Genomic DNA, 18,550 nt, shown 5'->3' with positions numbered 1-18,550 from the left:
CCAAAGGGGTGGGCAGGGTCCCCATCAGAATAAGGAGGGAGAGTTAAATGAAAAACAAGGAGTTTTCAAAAATCCCCAAAATAGTTCCAAGGTTCAGGACACTCAATCCCCACCTGAGCAGAAAGAGAAGCGGTTCCCTGATAGTAAGTCTTCAGGGAACGCACCTCCTAAGTGTGATGATTGTCAACAGGTTGGGCACTACAAAGGGGATGCTAAGTGTCCCAAGTGGGCACAGCTCCCCATTGGTGGGCAGACTCTGGGGTTGGTTATTGTCGCACTTGGGGAGGAGATTGTCCCAGATAGTGTGGGAGACAGTGTATAGGTTACCATAGTGTCCCTGGGTGATGGAGAGATGGTGCAGAGAACTCACATGCCTAATAACACTAGGAAATACAGGCAGTGGGTCACCAGCAATGGGCAGAAAGCAGAGAGTGTGATGGACACTGAAGCCATCATGACAAATGTCAGAAATCATCTAGTGCAGTGGTTCCCGACCTGTGGTCCGGGGACCCCAGGGGATCCACGAAGCCTCCTCAGGGGGTCCGCGACTGCTAAGAAAATGAAATAATATGAACAGATGAGGTCCCCAGCTTTCAGTAACGACTTAGTGGGGGTGTCCATGGATTCCAATAATGACTCAGTGGGGGTCCCCAGGTTCCAGTAATGATAAAATGGGGGTCCACAGAAATCAAAAGGTTGGGAACCACTGATCTAGTGACCTCATAGCAGGTAGTCCCTAATGTATTCCAACCAAGTTGTTGCAGCTGACAACCATGAGACTCACTACCCAGTGGCTCTGGTTCCCCTTAAGTGAGGTGGGGTCTCAGGTTCCTTGAGAGTAGCTGTGAGTCTGTCCATGCCTCTGAATTGTCTGCTTGGAAATTACTGAAATACACCATCTGTAAGGAGGTGGAGCTCAGGTCCTACCTGAATATGTTAATGTTGCCTGAATGGGTGTGCCTGACCACGCAGCCCCTGGCTGCCCGAGAGGGTAGTCAGGAGGACCTGGAGCCTGGATGAATGGCCCAGGTGGCTGCCAAAAAGACGAAGAGCAAGGGGTGCTGGAAACCTGTTCCGGAAACTCCTGTGGTCTGGCACGAGGTTAAACCTGAGGGGGACACCCCAGAGCCCTCATGGGAGGATGTTGCCACCAGGAACCTACCTGAGGTGGCCAACTGGCAACAGGAAGGGGATCCCACCAGGGAAGATTTCTGCAAGGGGCAGATGGAGTACCCTACTGTTGTGGGCCTACAGCAGGAGCCCAAGGCCCAGGCAGCCTGTGACACCTATGGTGATCTCCTGACTTACTGGAAGGATAGTCTCCTGTATAGCAAGCCCAAGTTTCCTGAGCTTGGGGCAAAACGTGTCTTGGTGGATTTCCAGTGCACAAGTGCCTTTCTACTAGAGCTGGCTCATAATATTCCTCTGGCAGGTCATTTGGGTCAGTACATGACCTTTGACAGGCTCATCATCAATTTTTATTGGCCTCAAATGTGGAGGGCCTTTGATGTTTTCTGCAGATCTTGTCCTACTTGCCAGGCCAGTGACAAGTCAGGAAGGAAGCACAAGGCTCCCCTGAAACCTTTTCTTGTCATTGGCACCCCCCTTTGAAAGGGAGGGGCATCAACAGTGTTGGGCCTGTGGACCCAAAGATAGTCATGGACCACAGGTTCATCCTTGTCTCTGAGGATGGCAACTGTGCCCGCAGTGGTCAAGGCACAGAAGGGGACATTTACTGTGTAGGGTTCCCTAAGGAGGTGGTGTCAGACAGTAGTACCAACTTCGTTTCGGCATACATGAAGGCCATGTGGAAGGAGTGTGGGGTAACTAACAAGTTCTCCACTCCTTACCGCCCTGAAACCAATGGGCTTGTTGAGAGGTTCAACAAGACCCTCAAAGCCATAATCATGGGCCTGTTGGAGCCCTTGGGGAGGAGTGAGACGTTCTCCTGCCATGCCTTTTATTTCACTGCAGAAGGGGGTTACCTTCAGCTCCTTTGAGCTTCTGTACGGGCACCTTGTGAGAGGACCTCTCAGTCTGGTGAAGGAGGGCCTGGAGCAAACTCCCAAGAAGGCCCCCCAGGATTTTAAATAATGATTCTAAAGACACCAAACATTAACTGACTACCTATTCCCATTTAGAAATCACACTAATAAAGTGTAATAAGGTAATTCCAATGCTATCCTATGGGAGAGGTAGGCCTTGCAGTAGTGAAAAACTAATTTATGACTTTTTCACTACCAGAGCTTGTAAAACTGAAACATACTCACTGCCAGGATATTTAAAACTGAAAAATACATATCCAACTTTTTAAATACATTGCACCCTGCCCTCTGGGCTGGCCAAGGCAACCTTTACAGCATGTCAATGAGTTTCTTCTTGATTCCAGGGTAAGCGATATTGTAATAGTCTGAAGATGTTATAACCAAGGTTCACAACAGATACAGTCGCTCATCAGTTTGGAGGAGAAAGAGCTGTGGGTTGATACAGTTGACGACTACATTGATTAGGCGATTGAATGAGACTTCCGTGTTGAAAGGAATTTCCAGGTTCCTCACATTCTTATAAATGGAACGAGGCTTCCTAGACATCTTCATAGCACCAGTTCTGTTCATGTTATTGAGGTTTTCTTGTCATGTTCATGTCATGTCATGTTGTCATATTCTAAGGGCAAGTGATGATGTTAGCCTATCTCGAGGGCCCTGTTTCCAACCAACCTTTGGTGGATCACCTGGTAATGCTTGAGAAACTGTGCCAGAGGTCACACTGGACATTCTACGAAGGACAGACTAGACATGAACCTTTTGTCCCTCTCTGACATTTGTAAACAAAAGTTGTACTGTTTACAGCTCTTTCCTTTCCCTATCTTGTCTCTACATGGAGTGAGTGATCTCAAAGTGGTGGGTTAATCCACAAAGCTCCTTTTCTCACTCACCCCCTTACTCTGTTTCTGAGACTCAGTCACACATATTGTTCTCTCATTCATTGCAGTGCTTACCTCCCACCTTTCTCTCCTTCATTTTCTATCTCACTTTTCCATGCCGTGAAGCTGTACAACAGAATATTTGAATCAGAAACATAGTCTGGCATATTATTAAGCACTAAATATCCTTAATAAAAATATTGTCCCATCGGCTTTAGATTTCCCGCTATTAACTCTAAGGGAGAGATAGTTTTGCTTTGTCTCCCTTACTCTGCAGGTTGACCTTCCCTTCACCCCCTCTATCACTTTCCTTTATCATCTATTGAATTTGAAATGTATTGACCAACTCACACCACAGAGGGACTAGTCTGCTGAGCAGCAGTGGCTGCTGTAAATTTCAAGGGGGGGGGGGTAGAGGGTGAAAATAATAAAAAATAATAATAAAATAAACTTACCTCGGACCGCAGTCTCCTGCTGCCTCGCTCTTGTCCCGTCAATGTGGTGTCCCAGCATTCACTGGGACACCAGTACAGGCTCCCCAGCAATCCTAGTACTGCTTTCATGCTAAAGCTAGCATGAAAGTAGTGTCAGGATTGGTCTGAGCGGCTTGGACTTCTGCTCAGACACAACCCTGGGGTCTGTCAAGTTTCTCCAGCCCAGCTGTTAACCACAGCCAGGCTGGGGAAACCTAAGTGCGCATGTGTTGTTGGCCGCCTGAGGCGGCCGGCCAAACACACATGCGCACTTAGGTGCACTCCATTCCTCCTCCCACCTCCCGTGGCTCAGTCAACTATTGTTTTATTTTTCTGCTGCTGGCTCAGCCAGAGGGGCGATGCTCCTTCGCCATACCAAAGGAGCCACCTCTGCCACTGAGGAACAAACAGAGGTTTTAATTATTAATTTAATTATTCAATGGATCTTAGATTGGTGTGTGCGGCTTAGAACAGACCTCTGCAGTAAACCCAGAGGCGTAACTTTCATTAGTGCAGCAGGTGCAGTGGCACCGGAGCCCAGAGGCCTTACAGGCCCACTAAGCTCGAACTAGTGCTGTGTTTCATAGTTTAAACAGCGGCCACCGGGCCCATTTTCTTCTTTCCAGCTCTTAAGTCGTACTTTTCCTCAGCTGCTCCCCTTCCACTCTCCCGCTGTGTTATGTTACGTCATGGTATGTAGTGCTCGACTGCGTGCTGCTTGCATCTCTATGGCCGCTTCAGAGTACCTGTGCCACCTAGCACTACTGTCAACTGATGTGTGATAGAGCAGAGAGGGGGGGTTAGGTGTTACACATCTCAATCCAGGTCCCCTCCCTTACTCCGCTCCGAGACCCATTATCAGGGAGTGTATTTCTGCCGCATTAAGGAGCAGCAAACACGGAGGAACTCACGGTGGGGAGCACAATAAAAGCAGAAGGTTCACTTAGACCCAGCATGGCCAGCTGCGTACATTATGACGCGCGATCAATAGCAATCGCTCTCCTGGCTGCAGTGTGTTACAGTCTGACATGGGCATTTGAATCAGCATGATTAGTTGAGAGTTAGTTGTTCGTCTTCTGAGATGCAGGCTGCAGTCAAAGCTCTGCATTTCTGAGGAGCTTCGAAGGGGAGCTCCGCATCGACGGACCTGGAGCCACTTACAACCTCCACTATCACTTCACCACCGCCCAGGATGGGATAGGTGCTGTTCCACTGCCCTCCCCACTGACTTGTTTCTGGCTGCACTGTGGAGAAGAACCGCGCAGACTCTCCCGCCAGCCCTACTGACTCCAGCCGCTGCCGAGCCCGGCCGGCCTGCAGCTATGAGCAGGGTGGGGCGCGCTCGGCCGAAGGAGAGTCGGTGGCGCCGGCTCTTCTGGGCCGCCTTCCCGCACGTCTGCTTGATCCTGTCCGTGGTGGTCTACAGTCTCCTGGGGGCGCTCATGTTCACCCAGATCGAGGGCAGCGTGGACCCGCGCACTGAGGAGTACGACGAGTTCCTAGACCAACTCTGGAACATCTCCCAGAGCACCTGTGACTCAGATGGTAGGTGCTGTCTGGACAGTACTGAGGAAGATCTAGCATTAGTGATGGTTAAAATGTATATGACATACTCTTTGCTGGGAATAGCCAGAATTAAATGCTTGATTGCCTCGTTCTACTGAGGCTACATTGTTGGTGTATTTGCATGCTTCTACAAACTTTATTGTTTAGATTCTAACTTTATTGTTTGGGTTCATTAACAGCTGCTTGAGGAATACAATGTATTAAAACACATAAAATGCATTTAACCCAGTTAAGACTGGCTGAGAGTGTTTCTAAAAGTTCCCATTTTATTGCAGTAGCTATCATGGGTGCAGTGGTGCAATAGCACCGGGGCCCAGAACCCTGTGGGACCTATCGAACCTTTATTATTTCTGTATATTACTAGTCTAACAGCAGTTAAAGGGGCCGCGTTCCTTGCTTGCAGCAGGGCCCATGGCATTCTTGTTATGCTACTAATAATGTTGCTCGTGTAGGTAAATTAGAAGTCCATGGCCACTCAGTGTTGGCAAGTGAGAAAGCATGATTATTTTTAGTCCTTCCATTGCCACAGACAGCCCAAACCCAGGTCTCCTTTCAAACACTTTACAGTGTAGGTTGCATTGACGGCTTTGCTCACAAACTTGTATGGGTTAAACCTACATATTTATTTACTTAAAGAAATACATAGGAAGCCCTTTTTGTGGCGTATGGGTCATTTCGAGGTAGATGGTTTGCAGGAGGGCAGGAGGAAAATGGTGGAATAGAGTTTGAGCACAAGATAGTCTCTGGGACACATTACAGAAAAGTTGTAAGATTGTCATGTCACCCAAGACCCCACCAGTCTACGGATTCCCATCATGTAATATGCACCATGTTCCCAGCTCCTCTGTAAAGGGGATATGTTCGAGTCTGCTTATATATAGCAATAAAATAAAAACTTAACTTAGAATCATCTTTGACCACCCTTCTGCTTAAAAGCGTTATGCAGTGTGTAGAGATGTGCCCAGTGACTAAATTGTAAATTTTAGAACCAGAAAAGTTGAATCCAATCCGAGGTTGCCCTACTTAACCAACTTGTGTGATCATGGGCAAATTGTTTTATCTCTTTGTGCCTCAGTTGCCTTATTGGCAAATGAGTGAGTGCTTAAAAATTGGCTAAATGCTTCTTTTAAGCACCAATGAAAAACTGCTTGCTTGCATTTTATCATGACCTGTCTTGAATCAAAAAACAACAACGTGATGGATGGGATGCTGGAATTAATCTCAGCCACTGCTAATCGGTCAGAGCTACATCCCATTCCATTGTTTTTTTGCCCACCATTCCACCTGAGTTAGGACCCAGACGTATGCAAATCAGTCTTGACCCTACTCCTCATGGGAACAGTCCAACCTCAACTTCCAAGCCAGGTCCTTGTGAACCAGAACTCAAGCAACCTAGGGCTGGTTTCACCCTATTTAGGACTCTTCAGCCAGGTATAGCTTGATTCCAGTAGCACAGTGAGCCCAGTACCTAGGTCTGGGCATACCCGGTGCATTTAGGCCGGCAATTGCAATTAGGCAGTTCAGGCTGGACTGTTCCTATGAGGAGCGGCTGCAAGACTGATTTGCAAATGGCTGAGTCCAGACTGAGGTGGCATGGTGGGTGAAAAATCGATGGATCGATTTGCTACCCTGGGCTATTGCCAGTGGCTGAGATTAATTCAAGCATTCCATCCATCACCTTGTTGTTTTAGCACATCTTTAATTAAATCATACAAATCTAGACCACGAATAACGGCAGTAGACTACCATAAAACAGGCTCTATATTTACCTTGTGTTTTTATATTGTGGTCCCAAGACAGATGGCTAGCAGCAACTCCAAATGTTGCAGTAGTTCCTGCCTGAATCTACTCCCACGAGCAATAAATCAGTTTGAGATGCTAAAGGATGTGCAAGCACAACCACCTGTGTGACAAGAACACAAGGTAAAGGCAAGAAAATACAGTTTCATCCGGCTGCTTGACCATTTCTGTAGCACAAACCACAAACTGAATTGTCTCACGGTGCTTCAGTTACGTTCGAACCTATAATATGGAAACACTTGTATCCCTACAACCAGTACTCAACCAACGGAGCTGAGCCCATTCTTCATTTAAAGATCTCTGCAAGTGTTTCCTCAACCATTGTTGGATTGTCCAGGAATGAAAGGTAAGCACCAGTTCATGCGGCATACATTTTAATCCACTGAGCTATTTTACATATAGTTGGCACGTCTATCTTTACGAGATCTGCCAAAGTATTCAATGAAAGGTGTAGTACTGCTCAAACTCCATATCCACTCGGAAAGCGGGAAAAGTTTTCTGAGGCTAAAGTAAATATTTCTGTGCTAACACACTTTAGCAAACACTTGCTGTAAAATTCCCATACAAAACTCAGGAATATGTTCCCACAGCCCACTGCTTCTCACGCACATAGAATGTGTCTGTCTCAGGGAGATTTTACCCTACTAAGTTGAACAGTCAGGTTCCCACAATGTGTTCTCCCATGCCCCCTGCTGCAGACTCACACACTTCCGTCTCTGCAGGAGGTGCTTAAATACAATAAGCTATTTTACTTGCCTTAAAACGTGAAACCTGTGAGATTTCTTGACAGACTTGTGCCTTTATTTGCGTTTAGGGCAGACTTGGTGACACCTCTGGGGTCATATTATCAACCTCAGCGGGGTGAAAGGCACCTGACCTTTCTCCAGCCTTCCCTGCCTCTGAGGTACACTTGTAGTGGCGCCTCCATTCATAATGCTGTCTACCTGATTCGGACTCTGTCTATGGTCATCCAGCTGGGCTTGAAATGTCCGGCCTTTGTGCAAATCCCTGATTTGTCAGGGATTGGAATAATACATTGGAATTGGGCGCAGCCCTCAAATTAATTCCCAGGTGTGAGAACGCCTGCATTCCTTCAGTTTTCCAACGGCACATATCAGCGTGCCAGATTTCAAATACTTATTGTTGGAAAATGCCCAGAAAAAAACGGAATGTGCAGAAAGATCCAAAATCTATGCTATTCCTCATTTTGGAGGGATTAACTTTCAGTAAGGATATTTATCACACCCAACCAATATCGAACCCGCAGTTCAAGGGGTGGGATAAACATTACATTCCACGCCAGAACATCCATAATAATTTCCTAAATCAGGTATGCCTCATCTGGGGCTCATACTCCTCGAAGTCCGCCCACATTTAAAGTCACGGATGCATAATGAGCCTCGTTGCATTTGTAACCAAGCCAATGGCACTTGTATTATTTATCTCAAAACGAGACCGCAGAGGTTGAATGGCATTGGCATTCCGGTCTGTCTTTAACCGTTGACTGGTAGATTGTATACAAATCTTTGCATTAATATCCATGCGGTAGGCGCCTCGGCCCCCTGAGGTGTCTTACTGCAAAGTGTAATGTGCTGTGCTGTTGTATCTGCTTCATGAACTACTTCTCCCTCTCCCCCACCCCCGGGTCTTACTTCTTGCTTACAATGCGACCCTCCAATATCTCCCTCCCTAGTATTTATTTTTAAAAAACACACGTTTCTTAGGAGTTTTGGCCAGAGATTGCATAACAATTTTCAGGGGAGATTTTCGGTCTCCCGTGAAACCTTCGGTAACAGATATGCTCTGCACTTCTTTAGGGTGGTTATGCATTAGCTGCCCACCCACGAACTACCTGAAATGCCATTTCACTTAGCAGTTTGCAGCAGAGCCATTTCACAATGACATTAAAGCTTAAACTGGTCTCCAGTTAGAGGCTAAAAGGTGGAAACATTTAAATCATTGCTCCCGTTCTATTTTAGTTCCAGTACGTATTTGCCAATAATTACCTTCCTCAGTGAAACACTCACTCCTTCTGTTCTAAGTGAAAAGATGCGTTTTCTAATTACATTTTTAATCGAAGGTGCAACGTTTTACACGTTAAATATCATTAGCTGTTTAACTGTGGTTAGAGACCCGTACCCATGCTACTGAGCAATGCACGTTGCTGTGTGGTACCTGGGGTTGCTGTCTTGTGGTGGGAAATGGAGCGTAAAATGTGGAGTATTGATGGGGAGTGGATGATTGAACTGGTGAGGGTCTGGTAAACGCAGCTGGCCACAGCAACTTCATCTGCTGTCTTCTCACTGGATATCTGGGAGTTTCAACCTTCACAATTGACTTATGCAACTTTTAGGCCCGAATCGCAAACCAATTTACAGTCATAAACATACCTGGCATATGTGTAATTGATTTTACTGCAGCATAATAGCACGCCATCAGTTCCTACATTTACGCACTAAGAAACCCAAGGTAAGCAATGAGGAATGAGTCTGCGAATGCCCACCAACTTGTTTGTTTGTAGTTTCACAAACTCCTCTCTTACTCTTTCCAACCCTGGAAATGGTCAAGAGATTTCCTCCAGCAAAGGGCTGGTTTTAAGTTCCCTTCTTAAATGCGAAGGGGAATAGAGCTCCGCCTGTCTTCGTTGATGTGTCGAAAGTGGTCTCTTCAAGGGGAAATGCATTTCCCACGGAGAAAAAATAAATTAATCTGCATTTGCATAGCAGGTGCACGTACGCACTGCAGTGGGGAAATAGATAAAGTCCCACGACATTCCAAGCAGTGCGCCCAGAGGGCTGCAACTGCACAGCTTTCCTGGACTATTACTTTGCATGTATATGAATTCTCTAAACTGGTGAATCTACACCTGTGAATAGGAGTATGGGTCTAGGTTTAGGAGGCATTTTTGTGGATCAGACCCACAGTATCTACCATTCAAACCTGCTACCGCTATGCACATTAGAGTAAGTCCTTCCCATTAACAGTGCTTACTCTCAATCATATTTCAAGCACAGCCAAGTAATTATTTGCCTCCACTTCCTGGGGATTTATGTCATCATGTCATGTCTTATCACTTCATGTTATGGTATTGATTTTTATAAAGTGCATTATGACCAGTGATTGGTCTCTTGGCGCTAAGACAAGTCAAACTTGAGAAGACATCCTCGGAAGTAAAGAGTCAGGTTTTTAGTTCAGCAAGAGCTGGACGAAGCTTCTAAAAGCATTAATAGCATCTAGGAAATGGTATGCTCAGGTTTATGTCTGCTAAGAAATGCTGATGAAGTTCAGCAATTACATACTGACATTGGCTCCTTTATATGATAAAATCAAAGCAGAGGCAGGTAGGGCAATTCTGTGCATTGTGGGGGGCCCTGTCAGATACTAAACATTGTGGACACTGGTTTTGTGGGGAGAGCTGACAGGAAAGCTGTCACCAATGGACTTTTCAGGGAAGCACAGGGGCTATTTAATTCCAAAGAATACAAGTGTCCCTAGAGAGTAATCAAAAGCTCTTATGTAGAGGTGGGCAAACTAGAGAATCAGGGGCTTAGATTCGGGGAGGTGTTTGGAGTGTGACACCACCCCCAAATAAGTACATTCTTGGCTTGGTAGTTGGGTCTGTGGACCCTGAGTCTGGTTTGCTATGACATTGTTGTTTTCTTTACCATCCAGAATTCTTTAACAGGTTTTAACTTGTTCATTTTTTGGATCAGGTACTTAGATATCCTTAGGACCCGTTTACCAGAAAAGTGGCAAACCTACCCCTTAGAAATACTCCTGGAATGGATGCAAATTTACTATTTTTTTAGAAATTACCAAAACTGGCAGTAGTAGACTTGGACAGCTATGTCACTCTCAGGTTCCTAGGCATATTCCTGCCAATCAAACACCCAACAGGTGGCAGGACAAACGCTTGCAAGTAGTCTAATTACTGGCAATCCCATGGAGTAGCATTCCAAACTATTGTTTTTCCACCCCTCTGCCACGCTATACAGAGGGATTGATTTTGGATTTAGAAGATGAACTAAAGGCAGACATAGTGATGGAGAACTTTATTGCCTTTACTCCACCCACCAAATTTGGAGATGTCCTTCATTTCTATACGTTAGTAGGAACCACTGTCATGGCTGTTCCTGTCAGTGTAGCAAAAGGTTAATGGACAGTTCCATCAAACATAATGGTTGGCTGTCAATCTTTGTCAAAGTTTTTTTTAAAATCAAAAATAAACTCCCAGAACAGAAGTTTGTTTTTTAAAAATAAAAAAAATAATGACCCCTGTATCTTGGGAGTTGATATGGGAGTTTTCTCCCATGGTGTGGGAATGATTTTTCTTTTTTACTGCCCTTCTTTGCTAGGATATAAACACCCATCTGAATAAATGGGTGGCTTACTTTCGACAGCACATCCTCTGACGGGCCGTAGGAGGAGGTTACGCACCATTGGATTATATTTCATCCTGTTGGTGTAAAACTTGCTGTCCTCCCATCTCAAAATCAGACAGGCAGACCTTGAGTTTGGCAGACAGGTTTCTCTGTTACTGTCCAATGTAGCACCCATCCCCTAAACTCTAACTCAGCCCCAGTTTCCACCTAACACAAATCAGTACTGGCCCTACTCCTCATGGAAACACTCACACCGAACCTTAGCCACCTCACACATTCACCCTGTGGCCAAGTGCTTTATTAGTTGGGAAATTTGAGTCAAACACCCAGAATCTCACTAAGCTATGACCCTTGTGGAGCATTCATGGTAAGGGCTGAGCTAGACCCGAGCTATGGGTTTAGATTGGCTCCCAGAGACAGAGCACTAATTGAGCCATTGCAAGAAGTCATGTGAATCCAGAAACAAAACATCTTGAAAATCATGGAAACCTCACAAGTCGTGTCAAATATGTCATGTAAAAATACATCAAGACTTCCCAAAGCAAATAAAAAAAATATGAACATCATAACATTTCACCTGCAGCCCAATAAAATAGAAACTCATGCCTTATGTAGCCAACATTATATTCGTGCTAGGCGATTTAACCTGATACTTACAATGCTAAAATGAAAGCTACATGTCCCAGACTGATAGTCACTGTTGGTTCTAAGCCGGGGCCAGCTGTGGTCATCACACATGGCATATATCCATCAATAGCTGCACTGCCTACTGACATTCGCCAGCAGCAACAACAGAACCGAACGAAAAGGATCATCAAGCAAGCATAACCCTGCACATAACTGAAACACATCCCTCCTGACGTGCCACCAGCTCCAGCTGAATTTTCCCGTCATCTATTTCCGACGAGTGCACAGCCACCAGAGAGTTTTAGGGAACTCCCATGCATCTTCAACCTTCAGGCCTGCACCCCCAAAACACTGCAACAATTTCTGATAACTGACCCCATCAACCCCTCCTTCTAAAACATGCTATTTCGATCAAACATACCCAGGCTCACTGATTAGTCTCTCACCCCAGAACAAGATTCAATTGCCCCATCCAAGGAAGCTCCAATTGCCCCCACCTCGAGCATGCATCGGTTGCCACCCCGTGCCCCACCGCAATGTGAAGTAGAGGGCAGATCAGTAAATGGCAACTGTGACGTGGTGCTAATATCCAGAAGGAATATGCTTACATTAGCCCCCTGTGACAGGGGTGGGGGTCGTCGAGGAATACAGCTGGACACACAACTAGATCCTCCTCACCTCTCACTCTCCTCCCTGTTACGTGAAGAAATACTATGTAAGTTAAGTTATATGTGCAATGTATAGCCCTTTGTGGTTTAGACACTTGTAAATGAACTACATTGAACGTCCTTTCGGACACTCTTCTCCAGGAGACCGTTTAGGCGCGCACCTTAAAGAGCACTGTAACCCCCTACAACCGAAGGATGGCGTGATGACGAAGCTGCACGTGGATTGAAGAACGACACCTGCGGGTACATGACCCTGCGCCTGTCCTGCATGCCCTTGCGACGGACAGACCACAAACTACACCTAGTACCGCCCTGTGCCCTCCTTTACTCTATGTTCTATACAAGCTGCAAAAGGACTAGCAACATATAGTTAGACTTAACTTACCACAATATCTTACTGCAGGCTGCCTCAAAGACTTCGTATTTGCTGTTAACATGATCTTGCATTATAATCAGGGCCACTGGAATTATGTGGCTGGCTGCACCACATTATGGAACAGGGTTAACTAAATTATGCAGCTAGAAAAGGCAAAGTAAGTGGTATAATGATGCACATTAAGAATCAGTATTACTTTGCAGTTTTGCCAGTTTTACACACGTTAACATTGTGGGCAAAAGTTCCCCCTTATTAATATCAGGTTAACACCTATATATAGCAATCGGCAACTGATAAGTAATCTGTCTCTATGTGGCAAAAGGCCTGCCACTGTGCAGCAATACCTGGTAATGTTTTTAGTAACTTTTGATTCATTTAGGGTACTGTTAGAAATGGGGTTTCTGGTTGGCTAAGGTATGCACCTCAGCCAGGCAGAACTTACCCACTCTAGTCAGGGCAAGGGAGTTACACGTCCAAGATAACCCCTGCTCACCCCCTTGGTAGCTTGGCACGAGCAGTCAGGCTTAACCCAGAGGCAATGTGTAAAGCGTTTGCACAACACACACAACACACATGACGCAATATCCCCACCACAAAGGAAACACAACACCAGGTTATATGAAAATATACTGTATTGTACACAAGGCAATTATCAGACCAAACATCACATATCAGTACTATCCTGCTACCTTAGCAGTTGTCAGAACGTTACACATTAGTTACTCTGCAAACTAGCAGTAGTCACACATAACACACAGGTTACTCAGTATTCTGCAACATAAGCAGTAGTCAGGAAAACACGTTATTACATCACAGCACTTGTCATAAGAATATCATAAAATGCCCATAGTAGGAACATTAGAAAACATATGGCAAGTTAGAAAAACATATTAGCAAGCATGTCCATAAAAGGAACATTTGCATACACATATGTAAAAACATCAAACGCAGGTAGGTAATATATGAATTAAACAAAAGTCTGTAGAAAGAACTTTGGATTGCAACTATATTGGTCCTTTAAACAGTACCTGGTTGGATGAAGGCACCTCCAGTGCCTAGAAGGCGAACAATGGGGCCCCCGGCGCTCCTATGCGCAAAACGGGGGCCTCCCTTATACTTTGGTGTCAGAGGAGGGCGACATGCACCTCCTCTCTTTTATAGACAGACCCCTCCGGGGACCGTGATTACTGGGGGCCCCCCAGGGCCTCATCTGGCCCTCACGAGGGGGGCCAAAGCCAGCAAAAACAATTTAGGGCAGGAGAGGGGCACCACACACCCCTTCCGGTTTAATGACAGGCCCCTCCTGGGACCCGCGATCTCTGGGGGCCCCCCTGGGCCTCCACTGGCCCTTCCACAATAATGCCCGTTTTACCTAACAGCAGAAAAGGAGCACCCTGCTCCTAATGCAGAGGCCAGGGGGCACTCCCCTCGCCTTCCCCTGGTCCTGCTGTGAAGCCACAAGAAGATCGGACCCCTCCTGGGGCCCAAGCAGACACTCGCCTGCACCCGATGCGGTGCGCGAGTGTTCTTCCAGTTTCCCGGGCCGCTGCGGTGATGTTACTTAAAGGGGCACAATGCAGCAAGGAGCCTACGAGCTCCCAAGGCTCCATAAGCGCACTGCAATGAGCGCTATGGCAGCCGCAACCACGGAGAAGCACCCCTCGTGAAGAAATGGATGCAGGGGTCAGGGGCCACAGCACCCTGCCCCTGGGGAGCAGAATCTTAAGTCAAGGTCCTCAGGTGGAGGGCCCAGCTACAGGCCAGCACAAGGGAAAGGCAGCAAGTGGCAAGTCCTTCACAGTGACCAGGCAGGTCACAGGTCAGCACAGCAAAAGCAGTCCATGGCGGTTCCTGGTGAGTCCTTTCAGCCCTTGGTGTCCAGTTCCAAGATGATTCCAAGAGTCTCCAAATTGTGGGGAAAATTCCCCTGTACTTATAGTCAGTTCTTACAGTGTTTTACAATGGTAGATAGAGGAGGTCCCAGCCAGTTACAACTGGTTCTGGGAGTGCCCCCTCTCTCCTTTCAGCACAGGCTCCAAACATCAGTGGGGGGTTAACGACCCTATTGTGTGAGGCCAGGGCACAGCCTTTACAAATGTAGGTGTGCCCCGCCTCTCCCTTCTCTCATCCTAGGAAGACTATTCAGTATGCAGATGCACCTCTGCGACACTTCCACCCTCCCTGTGTACAGGCTGTCTGAAAAGTATGCACAAAGCCCCAACTGTCACTCTGCCCAAACGTGGATTGGAGTCAAGCTGCAAAACACCAGAGTCATAAGCACAGATAAATGCGCACTTTCTAGAAGTAGCATTTCTGTGATAGTAATAAAAAATACACCCACACCAGTAAGCAGTATTTATTATTACCATCACAACCATACCAAACACGCCTACGCTACCCCTCATAAATCAGACAATACCCTTTACACATTAGGCAGGGCATTTCTAATGCAATCCTATGAGAAGGCAGCACCCACAGCAGTGAGACACCAAGTTAGGCTGTTTGTCACTACCAGGACAGGCCATGCAATATGGCACATGTCCTGCCTTTCTACATACATGGCACCCTGCCCATAGGGCTAGCTAGGGCGTACCTTAGGGCTGACTTACATGTAGTAAAAGGGGAGTTATGGGCCTGGCAAGTAAGTTTAGATGCCAGGTCCCTGTGGCAGAAAACTGTGCACACAGGCCCTGCGCTAGCAGGCCTGAGACAGGTTTGAAAGTCTACTTCAGTGGGTGGCGCAAGCAGCGCTGCAGGCCCACAAGTAGTATTTAATTTACAGGCCCTGGGTATAGAGATACCACTGTACAAGGGACTTATAGGTAAATTAAATATGCCAATTAGATATAAGCCAATCATACCAACTTTAGATGGGAGAGCACCTGCACTTTAGCACTGGTCAGCAGTGATAAAGTGCTCAGAGTCCTAGAGCCAACAGCGAGAGGTCAGAAAAACCAGGAGGAAGGAGGCAAAAAGACTGGGGATGAACCTGCATAAGGCAAAAAGTCCAACAGGTACATTCACACCAATTGTGTTCACGATGGCTCATAATTACTCTGTGCTAATATACTCGGGGGAGACTCCTCCATTATAGCAGAGGAGCATCGCCCCACTGTTAAAAACGACCCCAGACACTGGCCAGGGATGGAAAATAAAATAATAATAAAGTTAATGTATTACCATTTTAGTTTTGATCTCCGCTCCCGAAACGACTGTCAATGATGGGGCAGGGCTAGCCACGTGCCAGTAGCAGGGAGGAATGGTATGCTGCTTGTGCACTTGTTTAAAGTGTGCATGCCTATTTGGCCGGCTGTCTTGCGATGGCTAGCCAGATATGCACACCTTAAACCTCTCAAATCAGCTGTCTTAGACAGCTAGGCTGAGAACAAACACAGGCCCCCAGTGCCCTCGGGAACACTGAGAGAGACTGCTCCCTCCAATTCTGGTGCTTCTCTCCAGGATTGAAGGGAAAGTTGAAGCCTGGAGAGAAGGTGGAAACTGGAGCAAGAAGGACATCACCTTGCATCAAGGTAAGTTATTTTTTATATTATTTATTTTATTTACCCCCTCCTTGCACCCATCCCCACTCATTTGCCTTCCCCACCACTTTCAGTAGTTGTTGGCCGCCCCTGCATATACCATTTATAACACATATACGTTGTCTCAATAGGTCATACCTTCAGAGAAATGCAAGGTTCATGCACACTGGTTTGGGTTAGGGTTATCAGATGACTCTATGTCCGACGACTCTTTGTCACGCCGTCACTTTGCTTCCATTGCAAAGATTTTCTTTTGCAAATAATTGTTTTCAGGTGCGTTAACCCATTTGAACAGAACCAAGATCATAGCTTTCTGAATCCACTGATTCGCTAATTTATGCCAGATGTGGAAACAAGTGTCTCAGTCACACTGAGTAATCTGCTAGTGAATGCTTCTCAACCTTACAGAGCAGCTTAATGGGTACGAGCCAAGCCTTGTGATGGTGATGATGACATCAAATGATCTTTGATCTGTGACATTGCTAGAAATGATGTCACATGATATTTGACCAAGTAAAAGCAGTAAAAGCTGAGAGAAACTGTACTTTCAAAAACACAGTAGTAATTAAACTGTTTTGGTACCTTTGCCCTAATGACGTTGCTCACAGAAGTATGACCATTAAAAAGAAAATTACTCAGACTTATTGAACACAGCACATAGATTTCGTTAGCCAGCTAGGAGCCAGACAAACCAAAATAATAATATCTGTCCCATCTGTGTTCTAGGATCAAACCGGCAGCTCTTTCCAACTAGCACCAGCCATTATACCTCCATCTTCTCCCCCTCCCAGAGAAACAAACAAAACGAGCAGTACACAACGTATCATACATCGCAGACTTCATCACCCATTACAAGCTTGATGTCCTTCTCATCACAGAAATATGACTCGTTCCCTCATCATCACAAATCTTAGGTCAAACAGGTTAGGGTATCCATTGGGGACTACACGCAAGAAGGGAGGAGGCCTTGCTGTCATCCATGAATCCTCCTGGTTCTGCATCATAGGCAACACACTCACTAAAATCTCATATTCTCTTCAAATCAGACCTCTGTCTTCCATCTTATCTACAGGCCTCCAGGACAGAACAAAAATTTCACAGAAAAATTCCTGGCTCTCTTCACCTTCTCATCCTTCTGACACACCCACACTGACCACCTTCCCATTCCCATCTATCTACTCAGCGTCCTGCCAACAAACCAAGGTCAACCCAAAAGAAAAGACCAAACCTACACATCCTTCAAAGACTTCTTCATTGACAAACTAGTGTTTGAACACATCCTTTACCCTGCCAACTCCACGTCTGAAAACAACACCCTTCAATTTCAACACTTTTATGGAAAACTATTTCAACATCCATGCATCCACTAAAAGGCATAAGCTCATATCAAGACCTGGATCCTCTGGGCGATCCAAAGGCCTTGTTAACAATAAACATTTAATCTGCATACAGGAAAGAAAATGGAAGAAAAACAGAACTCTACATGACTGTATAATAATAAGGCCCGTATTTATACTTTTTTAGCTCCACATTTGTGCCGCTTTTTGACGCAAAAGTGGCTCAAACTTACAAAATACAATTGTATTTTGTAAGTTTGCGCCGTTTTTGCATAGAAAAATGACACAAATGCGGCACTAAACAAGTATAAATATGGGGCTAAGGTCCTCCGTGCAACATGCAGACAGCTCATGACATTAGCTAAAGCAAAGTACTGTACCAATAAATCATTGAAGCTAGCAATAGAAGTAGAACTTTCTTCAAGACAATAAAGCACTACATCAACTGCCTGCCTAACTGACCCATCCCACACTCCATAGACGTGCGATTAAACCAACCTCTTCTTCAAGTAAAAAAATACAGGAGACCCAAGATCACATCAACAAAACTAAGCCTACATTTCTTTTATGCCCATTGTTTCTCACAGAATCACATAAGGGTTGGATTCACTTGGCAGCGCCCTACACTACTTTTCCTCCTACATTTCCAACCAATGTCATTTCATTCACATGGGCATGCCGAGGTCCCAAAAGATCACTGTAATATTTGGAGTCCCCCAGGCCCATCCTATCTCCTGCCATCATTAACCTCTACATAGTGCCGCTTAGGACTCTTACCCCAGAAAACAGCATCAAGATCCACCTACTTAAAAGTCTTCTCTGCTCTAGACATGCAAAACTCAAACACTGCTTGCCCCTC

General features: G+C 45.9%; 1 protein-coding gene across 1 annotated transcript in view; it reads left to right on the top strand.

Annotated features, from left to right (window-relative positions):
- Positions 1-4,475: 4,475 nt before the first annotated feature.
- Positions 4,476-18,550, top strand: part of KCNK18 (potassium two pore domain channel subfamily K member 18) — a 94,297-nt gene continuing 80,222 nt past the window's right edge. Inside the window, exon 1 of the mRNA XM_069242447.1 lies at positions 4,476-4,941. Coding sequence (XP_069098548.1) covers positions 4,719-4,941 — 223 coding nt within the window. The 5' untranslated portion in view covers positions 4,476-4,718. The remainder of the gene's footprint in view (positions 4,942-18,550) is intronic.

The sequence above is a fragment of the Pleurodeles waltl genome, chromosome 6 (assembly GCF_031143425.1).
Source record: "Pleurodeles waltl isolate 20211129_DDA chromosome 6, aPleWal1.hap1.20221129, whole genome shotgun sequence".
In the NCBI taxonomy this organism is placed as follows: domain Eukaryota; kingdom Metazoa; phylum Chordata; class Amphibia; order Caudata; family Salamandridae; genus Pleurodeles; species Pleurodeles waltl.
Note: the sequence above shows the minus strand (reverse complement) of the source record. Positions and strands in the feature narration are given on the sequence as shown.